The sequence below is a fragment of the Brachyhypopomus gauderio genome, chromosome 12 (genome assembly GCF_052324685.1).
Source record: "Brachyhypopomus gauderio isolate BG-103 chromosome 12, BGAUD_0.2, whole genome shotgun sequence".
In the NCBI taxonomy this organism is placed as follows: Eukaryota; Metazoa; Chordata; class Actinopteri; order Gymnotiformes; family Hypopomidae; genus Brachyhypopomus; species Brachyhypopomus gauderio.
Genome location: NC_135222.1, coordinates 15,509,955 through 15,527,372, shown reverse-complemented (window position 1 = coordinate 15,527,372; position 17,418 = coordinate 15,509,955). Strand labels below are relative to the sequence as shown.

Genomic DNA, 17,418 nt, shown 5'->3' with positions numbered 1-17,418 from the left:
GCTGTGCCATGGGAGGCCTCCTGAGAGGTCTGGAGTCGGGATACGATGGGCCTGATGTCAAATGAATGTGGAGCGGATGCTCTGACGCCTCCTGGAAGCCTCTCGCAAGCACAAGAACAAGTATACACACTTGCAAACACACACACACACACACACACACACACACACACACACACACACACACACACACACACACACACACACACACACTCACACACACACTCACACACACGCTCTGCTTCACATGGAGGCTCCATCAGACTGGGGTGTGTGGCAGATTGGCTGAACTAATTCAGGATTAATTGCAGGCTTGTTGCGACAGGGTGCCCATATGGCCCCAAGCTTACTGGAGTGTCACTTCTGGGCGAAATCTCAAGCGTTTGTCCGACAGGCTGGGATGGGCGGAGAGCAGCGTGTCGTCCGCTCAGAAGATGCCGAGTTTGCAGGTTGTTGCTTATTTCCTTTCACGTTTGGTGGACAGCAGAGTCAATTCAGTCAACCGAAGCACCATTTCAGGTCATGACATTCAATTTTTGTCTTGCAGGGCTTGTTTTGTTGTTTTTGCTTTGCAGGGTTCTTTTGTTTGCTTTGTTTTGTTTTTCGCAAGATGGATTTCAAGATGTAATAGAAAAATAGATGAAGATGCACAATAAACCAAAATATAAACACATGTGTCATGTGCTCAATGTGCAAAAGCAGCACTGTCCCATAAGGTCAGGAATATTAATCAGGCCATGACAAGCCAGAGAAACCGGAGAAGAAGGAGTCGGCAGAGGAGCGACCCATTCCTCTCTGTCCTGACTGCAAATGACTGCCATGCAGATGTTCAGAGCGGATGCGTTCCGCAGAAGGAGAAAGCCATTCAAAAACATCGCCCCTGCGTGCTAGTTAACCTGCTCCGTGACCGCGACCTGTCTCAGACGTCTGGGAAACGAAATGTGATTAGGACCTATGGCTGACACTTCACTCCCAATATGGCCTGTAAATAATCAGCAATAGCCTGCAGCAAGTGCGGGGGCAGGCTGGTCTGCCTTTTGCCTCCATGAATGCTGGGCCCTTTCCCAAACGGACGTTAATCTCCCACACCGCTCAATTATTTATTCATGGCACAAAAATGCTTGCATGCCACATACATTTTACTAACTAGTTTGCAATTCTGGTTTGATTTGATGGTCTTTGAAAGACCTTTATATGATATTTGACCTCAATAATTAAACTCTAATCCATATAGACAGGAGACAGTGCAATGTGGTAAGGCAATGACTTATGTGACGATATGCATGACTGTGTGTGAGGCTGAAGGAATTCTGTTCTGCAGGAAATGTCTCCATTACTTTTCCACTACCTGTCACAACACAGAAATGTCAATTTGCTTAACCCACTATATGAAAGTAGAAAAAAAGCTACAGTCATTTGAAGCAGCTGTCCGAAGAGCTGGTTCTAGTTTACATTTGACAAGATTCACTGATCTACTGATCTACTCATCTAAACTGATTCACCTGATCTAAAGGCCTGATCTGAATAATCGCACTGCTGCCACCTCTTCATCGCATTAACGCGATGGTGAGCAAAAGGTGGTGGCGTCAGGAAGAGCAAACGTCTGAGTGTGTGGCCCTCATTTTAACGCTCCCATACCAGGGAGTTAGCTCAGCGCTTCTCCGGGTGTGAAAGCTGCCACTGACAGGAAGCGATTTGTGGCGCAAATGGCGGCCGACTACCTAGTTGACGTGGCAACGCCCTCACCTGGTTCCTTATGAAAGGCCTTGCATGCTGGGCTGCGTATGCCTTCCACATTCAAGTGGAATACTGGGCTTTGTCCCAAGGTGATGCTTGTGTTAACAGATCATCATGTTTGTGTCCTGTAAACACCGGCCAAATGACCTGCATCAAAAATAAAGAATATTAAATGTGAATTTGTATGCTTTTTTATTCTTTAGCTTTCTTCTGGTCTTTTGTTTCCTCTTTCTTTGCTCCCTCTTTGGAAATTCATTCTGTTCCCTCCAGTCGCTCCAAGTAATTCCCTCAACAGAAAACAATCAGCTGCTCACTAATCCCCATTTTGTTACCAGGGCCTCAGGTTAGGCGGGATCAGGGTTCAGCTGCACGAAGTTTCACGAAACCAAACCCCTAATTGTTCCTCATGATCGAGGCACAGACCCTCTTAAAAGGCTGCGCTCGTTCAGTCGTGCTCGTGGCTTTTTGTGCGATGTCGCCGCTATGAAGGCTCCACAAAGGGGCTAAATTACAGGCACAGTGCGCCGGAGCCGCCATTACGTCTGTCAAGAGCCCCGCCAGACGTCGATGTCGTGTTGTTTTACCTTAGCGAGAGGGAAAGTTCATTGCTTGGAGCAAAATTCTTGGCGGGGCTGAGGAGGCAGCGGGCGACGGAGCGGGCAGCCGCCATCACCATGGCTGTTCCCACGCCAGGGCTGTGCCATGGTCTGCCGAGACTCTCCTGACGCCACCGGAAAGTACTGCAACTCGGCCTTTCCTGTCCCAAACCCTGGCTTTGTTTCACTCTCTGACAGAGCATGGGGATTATAAAGAAAAAAATTTAAAATGACGCGGCAATATAACTATGAGTCTCATGGTGCTGTACATAAATGTGGCAGCGAGGATTTAATCGCGCCTTTAACCCCGTCGGGCTGTGCGCCTTCACCGCAAGTGAGGTGTGGTGTTTTAGATGAAGTGGATGAATCTGAAAGGCAGCATCGCGTCAGGGACGGATCTACACATGCAACGACGTCCAGAGCGCTACACGCAGAGTGAGGAATTGGCTCAACTGGTGACAGTGCGAGGTGAAGATTGTGCTCTGAGGGCCTATAAGTCATCTGCGTGGGAGTGGTTGGAGGAGCATGGGGGGTTTTGGGGGATGGGGAAGGTGGGTTGGGGGTTAGGGGCGATGGGTGGGGGGCACCACCTCCCACCCAACCCCCCCCTTTCCTCCGCCATTACTTTAATTGTTTCCAAACCGTTTGGCCTTGACGGTGCCGGAGCCCGTAGCAGAGCACACATGCTTAAACCACACTTAACATTCCTGGGTGCGCAAGCCCTTAATCTTTCCCCCACTTTCGCTGTCACTTCGCCGTGATCGAGGTGATATACGGTGCTGAGAGACACGCAGAGGAAAAAAAACAACAAAAAAAACAAAAAATAAAACTAGCAGGAGGGGGAGGGGCACTTTAAACACCGTAGCCAGAGGGAGAGTGTGCACCAGTCGGAGGGAAAGAGCATTCTTTCTTGGCCTTTCTTCTGTTTTTCTTCTCTCCTTCTTCTTCTCTACTTCTTCTCTCCGTCATTACAAAGTCCTATAATATGTTCAGGATCCTGCATGTTGCATCCTGCTGTATATAGGCCTATCAAAATCCCAACTGGATTGCCATAAGGACAAATTATGCATTTGTCTTTTTTTTTTTTCAATTTGACATGAGGTGGCAATATGGTTCTCAAGGGGTTTGATGTCTAAGGTTTTGCAGATTTTGCTTGTTTATTGAAGTTCATTATATTTGACACTAACAGTGTGAAATATTTTTGTCATAGCTGGCTATTGCTTTTGCTTATAAAGCATTCATGTCATATTAGCCTTTTGCAAACTATTGAAAAAGTAAGCTCAAAAATTATTGAAGCTGATTCTAAGCAAGCACTTCAGCTTTTACTTTGTTCACAAGATTCATCTTCTTTATGGTTCCTGCGTGAATGCAGGCCCCATCTTTAAATGAGCTGATTTTCTGGGCGGGGCGGAATGTAGCCATGAGTTCCTTCTTTGCCAAGCTGAGTTACGGCAGACCTCTGCTTTGTCCTCTAGTATATTTTCACGGACTTCTCGTGACGGGATTCCAGAATGATCTATAGCTTTCCCTCTGAGTAAAAACACTCCCTGCCTCCAATCTCTTCCTCCCTTTGCTTTCTCCACCCTATTTGATAGATGGCTCTCCCCCCCACCTTCAAGCCCTCCGCCATTCAACCCCGCACCCCCAGTGCAACCCCCACTCCCCCGATGGTCCTTTACATCCATCTGCAGACCTCGGCCGAGAGGAAACATGGCTGCCACATGCTGGTGATGTCTTGATTCTCCCCAAAGTTTGCAGTTTCCTGTGAGATCTTAGTCACAGGAAGACTCACAGGGTCAATCTCACAGGCTCTTGTAAAATAACTGAAACTGCTTCAAGTTTGCTGCGCCTACGTCTCTGACTCATGACCTATTGTAAATTTCTAAGCAACAGCAATCTCCTATGAAACCAGTTCCTTTGGTAGTTTTCCATCCAATTTTTCTTAAAGTAGGTCATAATTATACATTGACGATGATGTATGAGACAAAAAGGGTCTTTTCTTTTTCATTCGTGGTTTACTATACCAGAAATGGTCACACAGACAAAGCACATTCCTCTACATGACCACTGCAAGCATTTAGAGAACATTAATTTTTTAATGCCAAATGATCAGATGGCCTTTAAATAATTAAAAGCAATATACTGAGGTCTGCCTGTTTGACCTAACTGAGCAAAACCCAGTTTGGGAAGTCTGTGTGTTTTACCTATCCAAGCAAAGCCCAGTCTGGGAGGTCTCTTCCAAGCAAAGCCCAGTCTGGGAGGTCTGTAGAACTGAACCAGCATCGAGTACCCTCATGGGCAGTAGCCCACTTTCCCACTGTAGTCACAGCAGCCACCCCCATCACCCACTAAACACCCCTCCCCCCACTATCCTCCAATCTGTGTGACAGCTACCTTTGAATGGATAATGAGGTCAGTACCATTAGACATCTGATCAAAACCATCAAAAAGCTCCAGAACCAGTGACAGACCATAGTCAGGGTCATTATTGTGAAGGGACAGTACAAGGTGTGGTTGCTGGTGTGAGAAGTCCCGCAGAGTGTAACCCCATGCGCTTCGGCTGTCCGGGGTCGGATCGGCGCTGGCTGTTCCGCCATGTGCCCTCACTGATTTGTGGTGTTCCACTACGACATCCAGAATCAATATCGACACGTGCTTACGCCCCGCCCCGGTCCGGTGACATTCCAGCTTAGAATCACGGCTGGGGCAATTGGTGGAGGCGAGTTCTCTAATGAGAAACAGAGGGGGAAAGGGTGCAAGCTGAAGTTAAATGGCAGGACAGGACACATGGCCTCTGTGCAGCAGGCCAGCAGCTCCGTGGTGACAGAAGTGTTTCTTTTGGCAGGCGGAGACCGGGAGCTCATTGTTCTAGAACCGTGCAGCGTAAACACGGCCTTTTTCCTGAGTGCTGCTGCTCCAATGCCTGGAGTTGGTGGAGAAACTACGTAACTTGGGGTTGGATGGGGTGGAGCACCATGTCTATGGATAATGGGAACGTGGTGCTGTGGTGGTGCTCACCCAAGGGACGAGTGAGGAACACCCAGTGAGGAACAGCCCATATATTGAACTAGTGATCTCAGGCCTGTTCTTTCAGTTTAGCCTTTAACCCAACTCAACCCAAAACCTGAATGTTAGTTTAAATCCAATTCTGGCTCAGATCATGAAGCTAGCCGCACTACTCCTCCAAACGATTATCTAATTTCCACTAGACAGGAGTTTAGTGCCATGTAGCCAAGGCAGTCCAGACAAAAGTGTGGCCCAAATATCCTGTAGGAGATAAGGGGCAGTGGGAAAATGGGCAGGAAAGGTTTAGGAGTGCTTATCTAAGAGTGACAACAGGGAGTGTGTGTGTGGCTGTGAAGCGTGTTTGAGGTCGAGTGGTGCTGGTAACGCCTTTACTCTCACCCACAGCTGAAGTGTTGACGGGTCAGAGTTGAAACCCTCCCGTCACATGGCACCTCTGCTGGTGCACCAGACCAAATGGTTATGTCTGGCTGGTGGCTTTTTAATGTGATAATAGGGCTGAAGTGGAATGTCTTTTTACAATTTTTGACCAATATTGTGATGATAATTTAAGTTGCATTTAAGTATATTCCATAAGTTAAGCAACGGGTAAGTATTTTTTTACAGTACACATAATTTGAATCGTTAATACAGAACATAAAATGAACCAGATGGAATGATGCTGTTGCTACAACTGTTTATTTTAAAAAGCAATATTATCGATCTTTTACAACTATTGTCACAACATAAAAAAATATTATTACTGATGTTAAATTAAAATCTGTTATGAAGATTTGAAAATTCTGGGTTTTTTTCTAAATGTATTTTAATCATTTTAATTCTTAAATCCTGCTTAGCATTTTGTGTAAATTTTACTTTTTTAACCCATAAGATGCCACAGGACGAGTGGGATGCTTCTTCCCCTGTTTATTCAGGTTTGTCTAAAACACTGGGGAGCTGAGATAAGACCACACGTTGAACCCAGTCTGAGGGCCTGGAAGAGACGCTAGGCCCCGCAGCCAAATGGGCCCAAGCCAGCACATCCCAGTTTTTTTTCGAGAACCCAAACTGGAAACCATCACTTACCTGCTCTAAAATCATAACTGATCAAGCAGCGCCCAAACTATGCGGCTACGGAGACTGACCTCATGCTGTGAAATTAGTTTTCGCTTGTGTGTTCTGACCTCCGAAGCCATCTGAGTGTTTCTAGCAGACGTGTGAGGGTATGGTTTCTCTTTGGACAGGAGGGATTGCAGCCTTACAAATCTCGAAACACAGGACAACTTGACTTTTCATTTTCCAGCCCACTGTGCCACTGGCTTTATTCAAATCTTACAAAAGAAAGCTCCACTTTTATGTTCGCTTTCAGACAGCTCGCAGAGGCGGCACAGGGCCCTATTACGAATGCATTCAATCAAATAATCGTAATTCATTCAATCGCGCCCAGCTGGAACAAAACATTCCCTTGGCGCATAATCAACAAAGCAACATTCAGGCAGATCAATAGCTGCACTTTGCTGAAACACCACCGCTGATCATACTGTATATGAATAACATCAATCTGTGGCATCAACACATGGTTTCTGGCTTGAGTAATCGCCAGTACTCTTCCTTCCCAGACATAACAGTCAGCAGTTAACATAAAGCTGGGTGCAAAACAAGATCATTCACGTTCGTACAAAACATAACTTAAAAAAACATAATTTAGGGGGAAAAAGGGGGAAAAAAGGTTTAGGTAGTATTTACATTTCTAAGTAAACAAAGAAGGGCTTGTGCATGGCGTCATTCATTTTGGCTTTGTTGATTAAGGGTTTGACAAGCCGCCAAAGCAGTGAGAGAAGAAGAACTGCATGCAGCCAGAAGGATCTGCAAAATCTCACACCCCGATGCAGCCGCACCGTATGGATGAGAAACCAGCAGGAGTCTGATATGTGTTATGCTCCCGTCAGACCAGCACAGGGACACTGAACGACTCGCTCCCGTGGCCTCGCTCGGCTCATACAGACACCGTCGGATATAGTTTGCACGTCAAAGGTATCCAAGTTTGCCCTTTGTGGCTCGAAGAATGTCGACCTTAAGCTAACACTGTCCAGCCCAACCAAACAAGATGTGATGCAAGAAAAATTATTCAAGCATTGCAAAACTAGACTAAAGGGTCTAGTTGTGCTGGAAATGTGAGGAATGCCTTCAGTGCCTGATCCCAACCGATCCAGGCAACGGATGTTTTTACATCCCTGGAGTATTCTGATGTGCCACTGTTTCTTACCCAGAGTGCACCAGCGACTCAATGCCTTAGCACCTCATCCTTCCCTCTGTGAGTTAAAGCATGGGTGAATCTTTTATCTTTTTCATTATTTGTTTCAAGAGTTCATCTCTTTAACGCATGTCTGCTGTGAGCACACTTCCTTTCTTTGAGCCGGCTGAAATGTGAGCACAAATCAAGGCTTTATAAAAATAAAAATAAAATTGCCGAAGGTTTTGGGCCCAAAAATGTCCTGAACTGGTTGGTCATCATGCCGAGCTGTTTGGACAGTCAGAAACATGACGTCCATTTTCAGGGGTGGAGTCAGTATTCCGCCCCGTTCTTAACTCCCCGCCCCCTGAGATGCTCGAAGCCGTCAGACTTTGTAGTAAATGTTGGCAGGGCTCTGGGGAGGCATCTCCTGGACGATGTAGACGGGGTGGCCGTAGTCGCCGCTCACCTTCTCGTAGTGTGGGCAGTACATGGGGTCAGAGGTGCGTAGGGGGAAGATGATGTCGCTCGGCTCAGAGCCGTTGTTGTTGCCGCTGGCGGGGGCAGGGCTGAGGGCGGAGCCCCGCTTTGGGAGGGCGTGGAGCGGCAGAGGGGCGGAGCTCGGCACAGAATGTTTGCGGTGGCGGCGGCGGCGGCGCACAAGCGCCACGAGACCAGCTGCCAGGAGCAGGACGGCAACCACAGCGCCCGAGACCACGCCCGCCAACAGCGCCACGGCGGACGCCGTCGCGCCCACCGTCTCTCCACTCCGGCCATCTGTGTCAGCGCCTGGAACCGGGTCTGGAGAAAGAAGTGGAAAACACGTGTGAATTCAGCCAGAGGAGTTGAATGGGGAGCTATATTCTCACACATAGAGTGAGAAAAGTACTGTGGAATAGTACTGTAATACTCCAAATAACTACAGTGTGGGCCAGGAATATCACTCCGTCTAACACAGTAGAAAAACCACAATGCTTTACTTGTCAAGAATGTCTTATTAAACTATAACAGCATGTGCATATTTCTGCAACATCTCATATTATAGGTATAACAGCACGTACATAATGACTTGGCAAGTCACTGAACAAATCCACACAGGAGGAACATACCGACTTTGTTGAACACCTCACTCTCTTTGCTGAAGGTGCTATGGTTGTCACTGTCTGAGTATTTGGGGGGATGTTGCTCTTTTGCAGAAGATGGATCAGCAGGACCTGAGGTGCACCCCAAACAGAACCATTTAGAGAAAGAAAACTACTGAAGTAGTGCTGAATGTTCGTACTGCTGTCAAGAAAACATCCCCTAAATGTTCAAACCAAGACACTGATTGGATGATAATCACAGACCTAAATATGAGCTTTGTTCCTTATTCTTGTGCCTGGAATATAAATATAAATGTGTGTGCTATTTAAATAACATTTTTTTCTGCCAGCATGTACAATATATCAACAGTTAGAATAGAATGGATTAAGGCAGTTTTCCATCCTATCTTTCTCGGTAAGCGAGGTGGTCTCGGAAGGGCCCGGGTACAACAATGCTTCCTGCTTCACTTTATCCTGCTGCAGGACTGGCGAGGGAAATTAATGAATTGGCTTGGAGTGTGCCACGCTCTCACCGGCAGAGGGAGGGAGGGGACAGCTGGTGGAACAGCGGGTGGCGACTGCACATGACATTTCAATTACACGCTGAGGCACGGCTAACTCGCACGGCTAACATTGCACGGCTAATGCGCGCTGCGTTTGTGAGGCGGCACCATAGCTGTGTGTAGCTGTTCCGAAGCACGAAAGGCAACCTCCCGGCCTCTCGACACCCACAGAAAATGGGACACTTTGGTTTGAGGCGCCGGCACCAGGGCCTGGCGGGACTTGTGAGAGAGAAGCGTGGTGTCAGAACTCACTCTGTCCGAGTCGGAGCACCAGCTTCATGGATTTGGTCTTGCACACTCCTCCTTCGTGGTTGTCCAGACCTTCTAAGGTGCTATTCGACGTTGCTGTGGGTTGGGGGGGGACAACAGGATGAGTGGAAAGATCACGCCACTGTAAAGGTTTAAGTCAAAATCCCACAAGACTGATTGTGTTAGCCAGAGTTTGACTCTTATAGTTTGACATCTTCCCCATTACACCAACATTCTCATGTGAAATCCACATGAGTTCCCTTGGCATCTATTTATGTATGCAGCTATCTAGAGTCTATTATTCATTCTAGTTATGTTGCCCTAGGGAGATGGGAGATTCATAACCACTCCTAGTAAAGAAGCGGCTTCAACTTTGAACTGTACAGCCGTAGCAGAACCCCAAGCTCAATAGTAACAGCGATCGACTCCAGCCACCCAAATCAGGCCTCAAGCTCTTATTCGGTTGCCAGACCTCTACCCAGTCTCACTGGGCTTCGTCCTATGACTCCATGGTATGATGGCAGCATGTCTTGCAATATCAAAACATGGCGGGTGACGTTTCCCTGGCATTATTTGCTCGATCATTTCATTCACATAAGTGAAATCCTTCGCATTTGTTAGCTCGGACGAATGGTGCGTGAAGGGTCAGGACCAGCTCTGTGAAGGCCGGCGTTTCGGTGGTGATAGCGAGTGGTATTACTAGTGCTACTGGTCCACTCAGGCGCGCCCATTTGGTAAGACTTCGCCTCTCCTGCGTCTGTTGGCCTCTGCTACAAGGAACACGCCAGATGACTCATAAGGAAGGAGAATTTGCTTTGCTCAGCAGGTATGCTATCACTACGGTGCATGTGTGTGTGTGTGTGTTTATTTGTGTTGCATCATGGGAGCAGGCTCCCAGAAGCTTTTAAAACCCAATGGGTTGTTGTGTTTTGCACTCGTAAGTCCTTATAAAAATCATTAAAGCGTAGCTGAAGGGAAACACATATGTGCTGAACACACATATACACACACACACACACACACACACACACACACACACACACACACACACACACACACACACAAATACACATACAATGAGTGCCAGACTCATTTGATTGGCCAATCAAACCTACTCGAGCCAAGTAAGGCCTTGCTGCTAACGGTTACCGTAGTCGAGTTCTGCACGTGTCACACAGGTTTCCGTGTGATTGTGGCGAAGCATGAGCTCATGGGACTGAGGAATTTGGCATAATCTGTCAGGATTAAGAGCAAATGGACTTTGCCCTTACATTGCTCCAAGCACAGTGTGGGAGAGGGAGAGGGTAAGAGAGACAAAGAAATGAGGCTGAATGAAAAAGAGAGAGAGAGAGAGACAGAGAGAGCTAAGGCAAAGGTCCAATTTGTCTGCGAGTGAACATGCCATTCTTTCATTCTTTCATTCCCTCTTTCTTTCTTCATGGGCCTGTGCGAAGCCGCTCACTCTGCAACCACAACAAGCACACCGTGCGCTCCGGGCAGTGCAGTCAGCCGCAGAGCCACTGAACGCACACAGTGTGTGCCTACAGCATGGGGAAGCAAGAGAGACATCACACACACATGCATTTACACACACAAGATGTGCATTTACACACTCTCAACGTGCATTTTTACACACAAAAAAATTTGACACAATTACACATACATTCACAACTGCACACAAGCACACACAGGCAATAATGCCTACGACCACATACATGAACATGAACATATGAACATACGTATGCCACACACACAAATTCACACACTTGCACACAGACATGCGCCCACACACACACCAAGCTGTAGGCGCAATCAAAAGACATGCGATTAGACACACACGCTGCTACAGAGCACGCTCCTTTTGACTAGAGACTACCTGCCAAAACTACACGCAACGTCTCCTTCACATCTACTTCATGCCTCCAAACTCACACCTTCCTTCCTCCAGACAAGCAGGACTCGCAAAGTAGATCTAATTCAGCTCCCCACTTCCGCACCATTTCCTTCCATTTATATCTCACATACACAACCTGAGCATCACTTGCAACCACACAGGAGCTATAGGAGTTCTGTACAAGGAAAACCACTGTTGCCTCAGCTGTGCCACTTTCTATCATGCACAAATAGAATGGCAAGCTAAGTTCACCGCTTCTCAATGTGCACACGATCGCGCACACACAAACACACACACACACACACACACACACACACACACACACACACACACACACACACACACACACACACACACACACACACACACACAGTCTTCTTGGGACCATTTAGGTCAGATATCCCTGTTCCCCCCCAGCTCCGGGCAGCGTTTCCTAAAAAAGGAAACCCGTCAAAATGATCTGGCCTGCACCGGCGACACGGTGCAGGATTTGGAGCATGTAAATCTTAAACTTGTTCGGCCACTCGGGAACTCGCCGGCCGGGAGGGCCAAGATCAAGGCTCGGCAGAGATCGGAGAGATCAGACCCCCCACCACCACCACCATCACCACCATCCCGGAGAATCTTAGCAGCGGCCTTGAACGAAACGAACATCACTGTACAACAGTAAACTCCTTGATGGACTGAACCTGATGGGGAGATCGAGATGGTGATGCTGACAAGTTGAGCGTGAAATGAATGAGGGGGCAGCTCCTTTGATTCAGCGTGCGCTGCATTCCACAGCCTGCCACATCCCACCTGAAATGTACTAATTATCAGATAAGTGTGCTGATGCTTGATCTGACTTTGTGAAAATTTAATGAGGCAAGGCAACCTTGGCCAGTCTGAACTGAACTGATCCAAACTGAATATGACCTTAATTACACTACAACGTAGGAACACGGGGGCATCCTCAAGGATAAAGCACATACCTGGCATGTAGCCTGAACTGGAATTGCATCCTCTGTCAAGGATTTTCTTTACACATAAATACAAACCCAGCCTAACTCAATGCAGTTCTAACTCAACACAGTTGATTCTTCAAGAATCAACTATTTCGACACACCACATGGGATAGGCATGAGAAAGCCAATCAAAAGAGAGCAATGAATAGGGTGAGTGACTGTGTTTGGCTTGGCACTTACATATGATGTGGTAGTCCTGCCCTCTGGAGAACTCCAGGCCCCACAGGTTGGGACTGAACTCCTGGAACTTAAAGGTGAACTTGACATCCTGGTCGGGTTTGTCACAGTTCAGGAGGGCCATGCTATCGGTGGAAACGCGGCATGTCTCCAGCTGTTCCTTGGTGACCAGGTACACTCTGAAGTACTCAACAGCGGCACGCTCACTCGTGCCAGGCTTCAAGCGGGGACACACAATGTCCATCTTGTCCCCAATCTGTGGATACAGGACCAGGCCCTTTCCTGGGACAAACCTAGAGGCACAGACACCATAGCATTAGTTACAGTTTTTCACATCACAACTTTATTTTATTTTATTTATATTCAATTTTTTTTTTTATTGTTAAACCAGACCAAAAAATGTACAAAGTAAATGTCACAAAATGGTTACTTCAAACATTTGATGTAGAAACATTCACAAATGTACATGATTAAATATATAACTGATATAGATAGATAGATAGATAGATAGATAGATAGATAGATAGATAGATAGATAGATAGATAGATAGATAGATAGATAGATAGATAGACAGACAGACAGACAGACTGATTCTTCTGACAAACACACCAGATTCAAGGCACCAGAACGTCAATTTAAATGATGTGTGATAGATCCATGTTCTAGATAAGGACAACTTGGAACTAGATTACTAGTTACAGCCAAGGGATTATCAGGGAAGGTGTTTCTGAGTGTCTAGATATCCAGTGTGTCTCATTAGTGCAGCATTTGATAGTGTCTCATTTGTTATTTGTTATTACAGGATTGGCCTTTATGATACTGATATCACAGGCCACTGTATACAAATGGCCCCTGCACAAATCAACAAATTATTATTTATTTATTGTGTGAGCACCCTGACTAATCTCAAATGTTCCCGATAAGTGTTCTTGTGGGTGAATGTGATGAATCACAGCATTCACACGCTCCAACAACCGTAAATAATTTGTGGTCAGAAGAATGCAGGCCAGTCTTTAACTGTTTGACATCAAGAGCTCGCCAGTGTGTTTTAACATATTGCAAAGCATGTCACAATTGCAATATGGAGCAATATAATTTCAGCAGGTCATGGCATGAAAACTTATGTGTGGGAATATTTCTTATTCCCATGTTATCATTCAGTCAGTAGGTTCTTCCTGTGCTTGCCTTGAAGACCCTTCTGTCTGAAAAAAAAAAACAAATAAACAAAACCAGGGTGTAATAGTATTAGCTACGGTGGAGGGGTTCATAGGTACATGCTGATTAAAATACTTAACCTAAAGCCATGCAAAGGCAGTCACCCATGACCCTGTTACAAGCTAGTGGTCCTGAACAATGCAAGACTGCTTTTGTTCTACAACAGAAGGCAACCCGTGGCTGAGGCCTCCCTTATGGTGTAAACCCAGGAGTGAATGGCACCAAGAAGTTTTCCTCCACACCTTCTGAGACCTTTGTCCTAACCGAATTGGAAAGTGACTATATAACAATTACAGAAGCTCTTTGGAAACTGCCAGTTTGTAGTCCTGTAAAGTCATCTGTCTCAGTAGAGTCGCTTCCTCTTCTCTCTCTCTCTCTCTCTCTCTCTCTGACGCACACTCACACACATTAAGAAGCATGCACACTATTAACATTCCTGCCCTCTCTGTGTTTTAAGTCCCACTCAGGAGTCCAGCCTTTGCAGGTGTTTTTTTTATTGTTCTGAATGTTTCCATATAATAAAATTGACACAAGAATATTGATACAGTGGGCAGACATCTGTTTCCTTTCTGATGGATATTTCCTAGCCCAAAAATACCAAGATCCTGTACAATCAGTCAACACCTTGATTCAGACTTAGGTTCTCATGAATCGGCTACATAAATTAATTTTATCCAGAAGAAATATCTTTTTCTTAATCAGATGTTACTATGTTACTATGCCAATGTCAGATAACCACCACATAAATGTCTTAAGAATTTAAGAGTTAAGAATTTGCACATGTTCTTAACAATTAGGAGGCTATAAATTGAACATTTAACTTTTTAAGACCCATATGCATCCTCATAAAATCAATAGGACCTGGAAACAAAAACAATGTGGGCGGGGGTGGAGGGTTGAGTGTGGGGGAGAGGAGGGGGTGGTCTGGGTTTTTAAGGGCTCTCCTGAGGCTCTCTGAGAAGACAGGAAATGTAACCACCCCATTTACCACCCCTCTTTTGCCCCCCTGCAGCTTCAACCTAAGAATGGACCCTACCAACTGTGGTTTGGGGGAGCGGGAGGGTGAAGGATTGATCTCTCAACCTCGAGAGCCTTTTGTCTTTAAATCCCTGTGACAAAGATTATCTACAAAGTTACTGGAGCCCATGAAAACAGAATACAAATAGGGACTTTTTTGGGGGGGAGGGGGGGGGGGGGTTTACTCAGTGTTGTAACAACACAAACGTCGGTCTAGCCAATCTGAACCTCTTTCCTTGTTTCATCTGACAGCCTAATTACTGAGTGGAAAATGAGCTGTACCTCTGTGGACTGGACTGTTCGGGATGATTTACCTGTCTAAACTGCTCATTCTAATCCACAAATATTAATGTCAGTGACATCTAAATATAGGATCAGGTTAGTTCACCAAATGGCAAGCCCACAGACACCTCCATTAAGGCACATTTATTCTCATGCCAAGCTTTCCAAGAGCAGGAAGAGGGTGAGAAGGCACCCATTTAATTGGCCTCATAATGATGCATCATAAAAGGCTCAGTGACACAATTTTTCTTCTCTAGGCACTAAGTGTATTTACCCACAGAAACTTCACTTGATGAAGTAAATAGATGTTCGAATACCTGCACTGAAATACTAGCCCTTTGAAACTTCAACATTTTCTCCCACACTTCTAATAGCAAATTCACAGTGTGCTCTTCCCTAAGACCCTTTCTACAGTTCCTATTAAGTCTCAAACCTTCTTCAATTCCTAGGAAACAGTTGCAAAAATAATAAAGATGCATTTAGCTGTGAAGACGGTTGCCATGGATATAAATAAAGTAGCTTGCACGCTCAGCTACAAGTGCCATGTTCCCTAAGTCTGGACATTAACATTCGTTTTCGGGCTGAATCCAAACATCAAACATTTCAGGATTTCAGATGCAATATCACCAGACTAAAAAGCGTTGAGAACCAGTTATTATGTTACTTAGCACGTGATACCCGTACATTTACAACTGTGACCTAGAATATACAGTCGACCACAAAACGAGTATATACTGTAGTGTATCGATTCAGTTGCAGATGTTTGATAGATGGTTTTAATTTTTTAAGATGGCAAAGATTGATTTGGCTATGTGTAGGCAACTCTGGCCTTATCTGGTGAAAGCTACGATGTAATTGGAAGCTAGAGCAGGCTAATTCTTCAGCCTGATTTTAAGAGATATGTTAGAGCTTGAAGATGTGGGTGGTCCTACTCAAAGAAAACAGCCCTTTTTCAATAGGTGGGTTAAAGACATAAGAAAAGAGATTCTAACTTACTTTGTGTTCGAAGTATTCCAATAAATTGACTCTAAAACTGTGGACCCGGAGAGCTTTGGCCGGCATATGATCACAAAAAGTCCAAGCAAATATTTCCACAGTGCATTCATTGTGGCGTGAAATGTAATCGACCCAAGATTACGACCCTGACAACCGAATCAGTAATCTCCAGATCTACAAGTGCAGAAGCGACGATATCGACGTCCCGAGTTAAGGCACAAATTGGTCACACTAATTGATACGTTCAATACTAATTGATACATTCACAGAAAAACAAAATCCCTTGAGGTTATTGATTTCATCCACTGGAGACCAACCCCTCTGCACACGTCGATGTGAAGGACGACAAATATGTCACAAAATTGATTTCGCTTCCACCTTAACACCTTCTCCAGTAGAAGTTCTAACCATGATCATCCTTTGAAGTTAAAACAGTGGCTAGTGGTAATCCGGCTGGAGGCGATTCAATGTCAGGACCGCATCAGAGCATCCTTTGACGACAAGGTCTAAAACAGTTGATGAGGTTATCGACACATGTGCCGGACACCAACAAAAAGCACCACTGAAACCCACTGGGGTTGTCGAAAACTTTCACTTTGTTGCGGTTTCCTACAGGCTACATGAACTACTTCTGTAGACGTTGTTGCTCTGAAGTGCGCCTGGTTGGGAGCGCGCCTGGCTGGGAGTGCGCCTGAGCTCCGGAGGCGGCCGACTGCGCGCGTTTAGACTCCGCCCAAGTCCTCCCCAAGTGGGCGGAGCTTCTTTAATTCAAAAGAGTCTAAAATAGTCTAATTACATATTATTTATGAGAGGGAACTGCCATATTATGAAGGATCTACAGCAAAATTGTGATTATAATAATGACATTCATATTAACTCGTTGTGTAACGCCATCCAGTGGATACTAACGAATGTAATGATAAGGCATGTAAGTAAAACGGAATATATTATCCATACTGGACCGTTATGGGAATGTGGTGAATAACAGTAAAATGATAGCGTCAGCTTAAAGGGCGTGCATGAATATTCGGGAAACTAGTCTGTGTTGTTGCTTCGCTCTCCGGAAATTAAATAAAATGCATACCAAACTGTGGTTCTTCTGAATTTATTCGAATATCACATTAATGGGAATAAAGCATGTTATTTGTTCAGTGATGCTTGTCTTGAAAACTTTAACTAAGACACGCTCTTCGAGATCCGAATACCCATTCTTAAATAGGCCTATCTCTATTCAAAGACCGAAATAAGTTACACGTTCCTCTGAGACAATACGGTGCGAACAAATGTGCTTAGAAGTTGTAGCATTTGGGCAACGTTTGTATATTCGCAGTGCGTTGTTGGCCGTCTTTCAAATAGGCGATAACAGGTAAGA

General features: G+C 45.6%; 1 protein-coding gene across 1 annotated transcript; it reads right to left on the bottom strand.

Annotated features, from left to right (window-relative positions):
- Nucleotides 1-6,063: 6,063 nt before the first annotated feature.
- Nucleotides 6,064-16,736, bottom strand: efnb2b (ephrin-B2b). The gene is made up of 5 exons (XM_077023269.1): nt 16,047-16,736; nt 12,539-12,828; nt 9,464-9,556; nt 8,676-8,780; nt 6,064-8,367 (listed from the first exon to the last, which is right to left on the bottom strand). Exons 1-5 carry the CDS (start codon nt 16,154-16,156, stop codon nt 7,952-7,954), a joined length of 1,014 nt encoding a protein of 337 aa, XP_076879384.1. The 5' UTR covers nt 16,157-16,736; the 3' UTR covers nt 6,064-7,951.
- Between the last annotated feature and the right edge of the window lie 682 nt (nt 16,737-17,418).